The sequence below is a fragment of the Acartia tonsa genome, chromosome 1 (assembly GCF_053477335.1).
Source record: "Acartia tonsa isolate MP-2025a chromosome 1, ASM5347733v1, whole genome shotgun sequence".
NCBI classification, from domain to species: domain Eukaryota; kingdom Metazoa; phylum Arthropoda; class Copepoda; order Calanoida; family Acartiidae; genus Acartia; species Acartia tonsa.
The window spans coordinates 57,819,176-57,828,175 of NC_137260.1; the positions used below are offsets into that span (position 1 = coordinate 57,819,176).

A 9,000-nucleotide genomic window follows, 5' to 3' on the forward strand; every position below is an offset into this window, starting at 1 on the left:
GTACTTTAGTAAAGGTTATTAAGCAAATATCAGTAAATTTAACCTCACCGTAGACTACTTCCCAACCCATGAAAATAAGCCTAGCTAATATATGCCGTGCAACCAAATTCACAAATAAGCTGGTTTTTAAATAAGCAAAGTCTGACTTAAACTTATGTTTTTATTATGACAACAGTATGTTTGTTTGTCTGTCTGTGCCGAAAGGTCACAATAACCAACTGGCTGGTTTTACAGTGAAGATCCCCAGGACGGAATTAATACCATAAAAAAACCTAGTTTTTACCACTTTTATGGTAAAATTTTACCAGCCTATACGATTTAAAAGGTGGTAAAATTTTACCGTAATCGTGGTAAAAACACTTTTGGTGGTACTCTGTGACGCTTTTTACCAGCGATTTTTACCACAATTATCGGTAAAATTTTACCAGATTTCCGGTAAAATATTACCATTTTAGGACGCAAATTTATACCAGATTTTGACCAATTTTTACCACTTTTTTGGTAAAATTTACCGCAAATTTCTGGTAGATTTTACCGAAAAAGTGGTAAAACTGTTCAACACCTGGTAATATTTTTGCCCTAAACTGGTAAAATTTTACCAGAAATAGGGTAAATATGGTAAAAATTTACCAATAATTGTGGTAAAAACGGGTGGTAAAAATCACGAGAAAGTGGTAAAAAACGACCTTAATTATAGAAAAACATTGCTTGTACACGAATCGCAAAAATAAAAAAAAAATTGTTTTCATTATTATTTTATTGATTGAAACAACACTTAAACATATTTTTCTTGATTCTACTGCTCTGGCCGCGAAAACTGTTGCGCAACCTCCAGGATTTCCTGGGCACCGGCCCCATTCGACCTCGTATCACTGATTTTCAACCTGGAATAAAATTGCTCATTAGTTAATTAGATAATTACAGGGATATAAAGGGATAAGACAATGGCTGATAAATTGATGTTCATCTCTAATGATGATACACATCGTTACCCCTTCTGTAGATTACAATAAGTGATTGAAATGTTAGGACACTCAACTTAATGAACCAACCAATAAAAAATCAATAAAAGTACCCAAGGTTGTTAGGCCAAAGAATAAGAAAATGTTATTTGAAAACTTTGGGGGCTAGTGTAATTTACAGCCCAATGTCCCATCCCTCCCTACTAAATATCTAATCTATAATACAAAGTAGAACGATGTCTGTCCGTCCGTCCGTCCGTCCGTCCGTCCGTCCGTCCCAAAGATAAAGCCTATACTCGCTGTTTACGCAAATGTGTCAGAACTTCCCCCCCCCCTTACTCTCACACCTAAATTTTTTCTTTTGAAAGCAAAAATAAAAGTGTGTAGGTTCAACTCCCCCTCTCCCCCCTCATTCATTTCCTACAGGCATCTTGACACGTGGCAAAAAAATCAGCAAACTTATCTAACTAAACATCTTTGAAAACGCAGAACGAGAAAAAATAAAGGGAAAGCTTACCTGGAAAACATAAGCAGTAACAACATCCCTGGCTAACAAGAACATGCTGTGTCCATACTACTCGGCATCATAACAGGGAACCCGATCTTGTCTGCCTCCGCCTTCAAGGTGTCCAGGCTCTGGTCCTCTCCGTGGTAACCGTGGATTACAGGTACGTTAGCGGCTTCCATGATCATCTAAAAAACAGGTTAAATATTAGAAAAATTGTAACGACAGACTTCTTTTAAATACACAGTTGCTTTTCCTAGAGCCTACTTGTGTTTCGTCTTAAAAGAGGATGGTTGGAGGGTTTTTACCAATGAAAATATTCGAGGTAATTTTTCCAAGAAGCGGTGTCATACCCCCCCCCCCCCCCGCCAAAAAAACAGCATAAACATTCCCTGAAAATTATGGAAGACCAGAAGATTGAGATCGTACAGGACAAATGAACAGACATCCTGTTACTCCGGTATAGTATAGAGTGTTATTTTTTTCTACTTGAAATCAACCAAAATAAGTTCCTGAGTAGCTACTCTATCATTTACCTTAGATGTAGACTTGATACCCATATCTCTAATGGCAGTGGACGGTGGACCAACAAATATAACTCCTTTCTCCTGATAAAAAAAAAAAATTTAAATTAAAAGGTAGGTATCATTCTTATTAATATAATATTACATTCTTGAAATTAACCAGAAAAAAACGTAAGCAGTACAGTCTGCACAGGGTTTTTACGGGAAGGGATGTAATCTTAGAGGTTTTTAAAAAACGGGGGGGGGGGGGAATCTACATAATTTTAATTTTAAGGGGTGTGTTGTCAACCCCATTCCTCACACTAATGACCGTGGACAAGATAATGAACGAAATATACATATATAAATCCCCAAATATATTGAACAAAACAACACCTTAGATTAGTTCAGACACTGCTAGTTTGAATGAACCAATCAAGATTTAAAGTTGTGAGCTAACGTGTTTATAAAACTTTGGGTACCAGTATAACTTCCAGTCTAATATCCACTCCCTCCCTGCAGTCAAATGGAAAATATTACCTGTCCAGGGATATAAAATACACGTGGATATTATTAATGACATATCATGGAAATTTGTTGTCATGAATTTAGGTTCCTAACATGGACTTCATATATTGGTCAGATCGTTTACCCAGAAGGAGGTAAGGGGGTGTTGTAAGGGAGGAATAAGGGTGTATCTTTATTTTAGCCCGCTGTGAGTACCGCTTTATTAGAGTACATGAAAAACTGGTGTAACATCCAGGTAATAATATATCCATTTACCCAAGAATCTTAAGGGATAAGACAATGGTCGACAAATTGATGTACTGTACATGTACAACCCCATTGATGATACACAAAATTACCCCTTACATAGATTACCTTTTGTGGTTGATACGTTTGGACACTCAACTTAATGTACCAACCAATCAGGGATCACTTAATCCCCAAAGTTGTTAAGCCAACGAATAAGAATACGTTATTATAAAAGTTTGGGGACACGTGTAGTTAACAGCCCATTGTCCCCTCCCTCCCTGCATTTACCTGGCAAAGATTAGCAAACTCGACATTCTCGGAGAGAAATCCATAGCCAGGATGTACAGCATCGGAGCCGGTTTCCGCCGCAACCTAAGATAATACAGTGTATGGTCAATAGTAACTAAGCCCCTAGAGGCCTCTAGGGGCACTTGAGTTAGTGGTGAGTTGAAATAGATCCCAACATTTTTTTATTTTAGTTTCAATAGAAAAAGTAAAAAAAATCCATCTTAAGGCTTAAATATGATCAGAAAATAGAATAAAACCAACTCAGGACCTATGTGATGCCTACCTAAAATAGAGAACCCAATCGGATCAGTAGTTATTTAGAAAAAAAGTCTTAATGCTTTATATAATAGGATGATGCATTACTGATTATATGCTTCACGTGGCGTATGGAGTCGTGGAACGCGGGGTCCTAAGTTATGGAGGATTAAATGAAGGAAGGAAGTGGACTGTTTATTACACTAGTCCCCAAAGCTTTATTTTCTTCTTATTATAACGTTTTCTTATTCATTGGCTTAGGTAACTACTTTGGGGAGTTAATTAAATTTTGATTTATTGTTTCAATAAGTTGAGTGTTCAAACGTTTTTTAACCACTAATTTTATGTATCATCGATGTTGATGTTCATCAGTTTATCGGCCATTGACTTATCCCTTTACATCCCTGATATAAATTTGATTTTACCTTGGGGGTGGCCGACCTCTTGGTTCAGGTGAGTAATCCCTGGGCCCCTACCGGGAGGTCCCCTCCTGGGTGACGGGGAATATTCTCTGTGGTGGGGGGGAGGAGGTCCGCGGGGGGGGTCCTCGTGGCGACATATCCCTCATTGGCGGTGGGGGGCCTCTGTAACGTTGTTGTGGAGGGGAGTAGTCGCCCCTGGGGTGTGCCTCCCTTGTGAAGTAATGTGAGGGGGGTCCGTAGCCATCTCTCCTCTCATACCTGAAAAAATAAAAATAATTTACTTAAAAAGTTAAAATTCATTAAAAAAAAGGTTTTTAAAATTTTTTGATTGGTAGAAAAGGGAAGAACTAATAAAAAAGAGCATATCTAGGTAGGAAAGTTATTGTAATTTTAGAAAATCTTTAATAAAGCAATAAAAGAGATGGTAGGCATTTAAAGTTAGCAAATTTGGAAATTACACTAATATATTTTGTTTATATACTAAATTGTTTAAAGTAAAAAGGTTCTTTGTCTTTAGCTTAAGATTTCGATAACTACTAAACCGATTGAGTTCTCCTTTATAGGTAGGAAAGCTTCTCATATGACACGGAATGGTTTTAGACTATATTTCTGTCCCCTATCTATCCTTTTTAATACAGAGCCCCTAAATGCTAGGGCCGCAGCCGCTAGCAATATCTAAACTAATCTTAAAATTTAAAATTTTACCTTGGTGGAGGGGATCTACCACCCCCTCTGCCACCACGTCCTCTGAAACCACCCCTGTCCCCTCCACGGCCTCTGCCTCTAAAGCCACCCTTATCACCTCCCCTTCCTCTAGAGCCACCTCTGTTATTTTTAAATGTTTTCATTTTGAAAAAAAAAATTCGATGATTTTTAGTAAGTATTTTGGAAGATTAATTTTAAATTTTTTTATCTTAGGTACTGCTGTTTTATTAGCGCAGCAACTTTATAACAAAACTGTACGTCAGTCCATGGCGAAATTACAAAAAATGCATTGCTTTTAAACGTTACATTTAATAAATAAGCCTACCTAAAGATTTTCTAACTTTTACTTTTTAAAACAAAAACTTTCCTAGAGTAATGTGGGGGGCTGCGTCTTTCATACCTATCCCCGCCCCCACCCCGGCCTCTACCTCTGTAAGAACTGCGCCCCCTATCACCTCCGCCTCCACGTCCCCTGCCTCGTCCCCGGGATATTTCCACTCTCAGCCGTTCACCGGCATATAATGTACCGTTCATTTCCTTAAAAAATAAAGTGAAGTAAAAATAACTTCAAGACCTGAAGTTTGTTTAATAACAATAAGGTAAAAATAAATCAAAACAATTCCCTATAACTTAAAAATACCTCCTACCCTTGTGGAATATTCTAAACCCTTCTTGATCTCCCTAAACCTAACTAAAAGCAGTAGTGAAAGTTTCAAACAAAAAATTCAAGTAATGAAAAGGTGAAGGCAAGCCTTGACTTTTAAGGGGGTGGCAACACCCAGCCATTTTGTTGTAAAGAAACTAAAATATTGTTTGTATTATTATACAGATCTACAAAGATAAATATAAGCTGCGAAACTTTTCTGTAACTTACTTCTTCAACTGCCCCCTATGTTTCAAATGCTGATCTGAGGTCTTGTTTCTTTACAATCTAAATAAAAGAATTTGTTATAATCAAAAACTATAGGTATGAAACTAAAAAAATACGACAAGAAACCTTATACTTTTTAGCTAGACCAAAATAATCAGTAGGTAACAAGTTTGAAATAGATAGGACAATTCCTACATGCTTGAATTAATGATAATAGCTATGAGTTTCGTCCATACAGACCGGCCATCCAACACTAATTATAGAAAAGCTTCGCGTTTACAAAAAACATAATTCCCTTCCACAAAATAACAATGATAACGTTTATGAGAGTAAAGCTCTCAAATAAGACAGTGGGACAAACGGAATTTTGTTGGTAAAACTTCAAGGATTTTAAGGGATAAGGCAATCTCCGATAAATTGATCCACATCATTAATGATTATTAACAAAATTATATCTTTATAATTATAATTTTTTTTTCAATTTTTTTCAATTTTGTACCCACCCCCCCCACCCCCCCGACTACCGACGAACAAGTATTTTAGGTTAGGTTAGGTTTTAGGCTAGGGAGCCGAGCGCTGCGGCTAGGCAGGCAAGTGGGCCGAGCGCTGCGGCTAGGCAGGCAAGGGGGCCGAGCGCTGCGGCTAGGCAGGCTAGGGAGCCGAGCGCTACATTTCTAAAAGGATAATACCACCTACTCTAATGAATGTAGAATATACGTGGATATTACGACAGGGGGAAAAAATTGTCGTTATTTTAGCTTGCTAACATGAAATTCGTTTATTGGTCAGTTTGTTCAACCAGTAGTAGGGTAAGGATTGGGTTTAAAGAAGGGGGGTATCTTTATTTTAGCCAGCTGTGAGCATCTCCTTATCAGAGTAAATGAAAATGTGGTACAACATCCCAGTAATAATATATCGATTATTTTTATAAACTTTAATGGAAAAAACATTAAAAAAATAATATACCTGTCTAGCTAACACTCTGGTAAGGGTTTCCATAGTCTTAAACCACTCCCGGATTAATTCTTCCCATAAAGTTAGTCCACTCAAAACCTAAAACAAACGAACTTATTTTGACAAGTAGAAAAGTTGGTGGAAAAATAATTCATCTAAATTAATGAAGCAAAAATTCGTCCCCAAACTTCATTTTTAATTCTTGATACAGATTTTAAAGGGTGGGGCTTAAAGGGTGTTAACTCCACTCAACCCGTAAAACCCCTTATTTGTTTCCCTTCAAAATTAAAAAAAAATATATTAGATTACCAACCTCAAACCTTTGAAATCCCTCATTTTATCCCTCTTAAAATTAAAAGCTTGACGTACAATCAACCATTGGTTGTCTTTAGGACGATTGGCAAATAGATCTGATTCCTGTACTGTAGAACAAATAAAACATTATGGAATGGATATAGAATATACGTGGATATTGATGACAGTGGAAAAATTGAAGTCAATTTAGGTTGCTAACATGAAACTCATTCAATGGTCAGTTTGTTTATCCAGTAGGACGGGACGGAATGGAGTAAAGGGGGCGAATTAGGGTTATCGTCATTTTAGCCCACTGGGAGTTTTACTTTATTAGAGAAAATAAAAATCTAGTGTAACATCCAAGTAATAAAATATCTATTTCTGCAGGTTATCTTAATTATAGTATAGCTAACATTACCTCTAGAAACTGATCCCAAAGTTCACAGGACACAACAACATAGAGATTAGCCTTGATCCATGTGACAATGAGGGTCTGGAAGATGGCCTGGGTCAACCTTCCTCCAAGGGTGTCCTCCCTGATAAGCATAGATAACTATTAACTAAAGATCCAAGAACAAATTAAATATAAATAGGCTATTTTTATTTAAGTGTGTAGGTAGGTATAAAGTATACTTTTTATCTAAAAATGGTATTTTTGTCTCTGATTTTATTTATCGCGTCGTATTATAGACAGCTTTCCGCGACTGGTAAAATGAGAAATTTTCAGATCAATAGCAATTTTGTTAGCCCCGAGGGGCCAAAGGACTGGCCTAACAAAGCTGGTATTGATAATATAATTTCTAGACTATTGTTCATAGAAAATTGTCTGTAATACGTAATTTTTCAGTATGGCCCAGAACCATTTTTAATCCAGGGGATATTTATCGGTTTCAAAGCCATACTGGAAACTCTTTGTTTAGGTCAAAACTACATTAATATCAATTTTTCTTTATTTTAGATTTAGTGTGCTGACTAAACAAACTAATTTCATTACTTCTTCTTTACAAGCAAAATGCTAGTGAATTTGTTCTTAAATACTTAAAGAAAATCGTAACTTCTCTATAATAATTATCTATGTGCCTGCGTCTTGGTGGTGTTTCTGTGAGGGTGAGTTGAGTTATCTGCAGCAAGATAAAGAGTAACTGCTCCCATGTTCGCCCGTCCATCTTTACATTCATTACCATAAACCTGACCAAAATAAAATTATTGTTAGATTAGGAATATCTATTTCTTAAATAAAATTAACAGGATGTCTTTCTGTACCATGTGAAAAAGTTTAATTTTAGCTATAATGGGAGAAAAAATCGGCGTTATCCTCTTAGAAATTTTTTTTTCAATTTTTTTCAATTTTGTAAAATATTTGATTAAATTGAATCAAAACTAATAATTATTTTTGGCACTCTATATTCAAATAATCATAAGCTTATCAATAGTGCGCACAGAGGTGCCATAAATTTCAAAACTTAAAAATATAAGTTTTGTAGCGAAATTACTCTATAATTCGAAATCTCTGTCTTTCTTTTAGAAACATTCAGGGGAATATACGAAAGCTTATATTTATATTAAAGATGAAAAATCGATAAATTCAAATGCACACGGCACATCTGCGTAAACACACCCTGGATTTTTTTTCTTTTAATTTTAATTCGTATGAAGCTAGCTCAAATAAGTAAATATTAAATTTGATATATTTTTGATGATGCGGGAGGATGTTTTAAAAGAAATGATGAAATAATTTTCAAGGTTTTAAAAAAAAGTTAGCTTCTTTTATGCGAAAAAATTCAATAAAAAGTAAAAATTTTTACCAAAAAGTTGGTCAAATTTTACCAAGTTTTTTTTTTTGTTAAAGTCCAAAAATCTGGACTTAGCCTAAAAATTTACCTTGTCAATTTTTACCAAAAAGTTGGTCAAATTTTACCAAGTTTTTTTTTTTGGCAGAGTCCAAAAATCTGGACTTAGCCTAAAAATTTACCTTGTCAATTTTTACCAAAAAGTTGGTCAAATTTTACCAAGTTTTTTTTTTTGGCAAAGTCCAAAAATTTGGACTTAGCCTAAAAATTTACCTTGTCAATTTTTACCAAAAAGTTGGTCAAATTTTACCAAGTTTTTTTTTTTGGCAAAGTCCAAAAATTTGGACTTAGCCTAAAAATTTACCTTGTCAATTTTTACCAAAAAGTTGGTCAAATTTTACCAAGTTCATTTTTTTTGGCAAAGTCCAAAAATCTGGACTTAGCCTAAAAAAATACCTTGTCAAATTTTACCAACTTTTTGGTAAAAATTGACCAAATTGCGTTTTTTTGTCTAAGTCCGAAAATTCGGACTTAACCTGAAAAATAGAGTTGTAAAATTGACCACATTTTTGGTAAAACTTCCAAAAGTGGTAAAATTAAAAAAAAAAAAAAAAATTTAAATTTAGGCTTCATTGTATAGAAGTCATTATTTTAAAGTACTACAACTGATTATGAAGAGCTGTTTTTTATTTAAA

General features: G+C 35.2%; 1 protein-coding gene across 4 annotated transcripts; it reads right to left on the reverse strand.

Annotated features, from left to right (window-relative positions):
• Window positions 1-739: 739 nt before the first annotated feature.
• Window positions 740-7,833, reverse strand: LOC145324696 (ral GTPase-activating protein subunit alpha-1-like). Of its 4 annotated transcripts, XM_080167292.1 has the most exons (9): window positions 6,234-6,316; window positions 5,271-5,327; window positions 4,764-4,933; window positions 4,397-4,516; window positions 3,695-3,949; window positions 3,015-3,098; window positions 2,004-2,075; window positions 1,480-1,655; window positions 740-884 (listed from the first exon to the last, which is right to left on the reverse strand). In XM_080167292.1, exons 3-5 carry the CDS (start codon window positions 4,928-4,930, stop codon window positions 3,742-3,744), a joined length of 495 nt encoding a protein of 164 aa, XP_080023418.1. In that variant the 5' UTR covers window positions 4,931-4,933; window positions 5,271-5,327; window positions 6,234-6,316; the 3' UTR covers window positions 740-884; window positions 1,480-1,655; window positions 2,004-2,075; window positions 3,015-3,098; window positions 3,695-3,741. The 4 variants fall into 4 exon arrangements, with proteins under 4 accessions (XP_080023418.1, XP_080023432.1, XP_080023423.1 ...); XM_080167306.1 differs by lacking the exon at window positions 3,695-3,949; XM_080167297.1 differs by lacking the exon at window positions 3,015-3,098.
• Between the last annotated feature and the right edge of the window lie 1,167 nt (window positions 7,834-9,000).

Excerpts from the sequence above, each read along its gene's own strand:
- LOC145324696 (XM_080167297.1), bottom strand. The coding sequence starts at position 4,930 with ATGAACGGTACATTATATGCCGGTGAACGGCTGAGAGTGGAAATATCC. Across the intron at positions 4,517-4,763 it reads AGCCCCCCACATTACTCTAG|AGGTGGCTCTAGAGGAAGGG; the intron begins GAAAGTTTTTGT and ends TAAAAATAACAG. Across the intron at positions 3,950-4,396 it reads GGTAGATCCCCTCCACCAAG|GTATGAGAGGAGAGATGGCT; the intron begins GTAAAATTTTAA and ends TTATTTTTTCAG.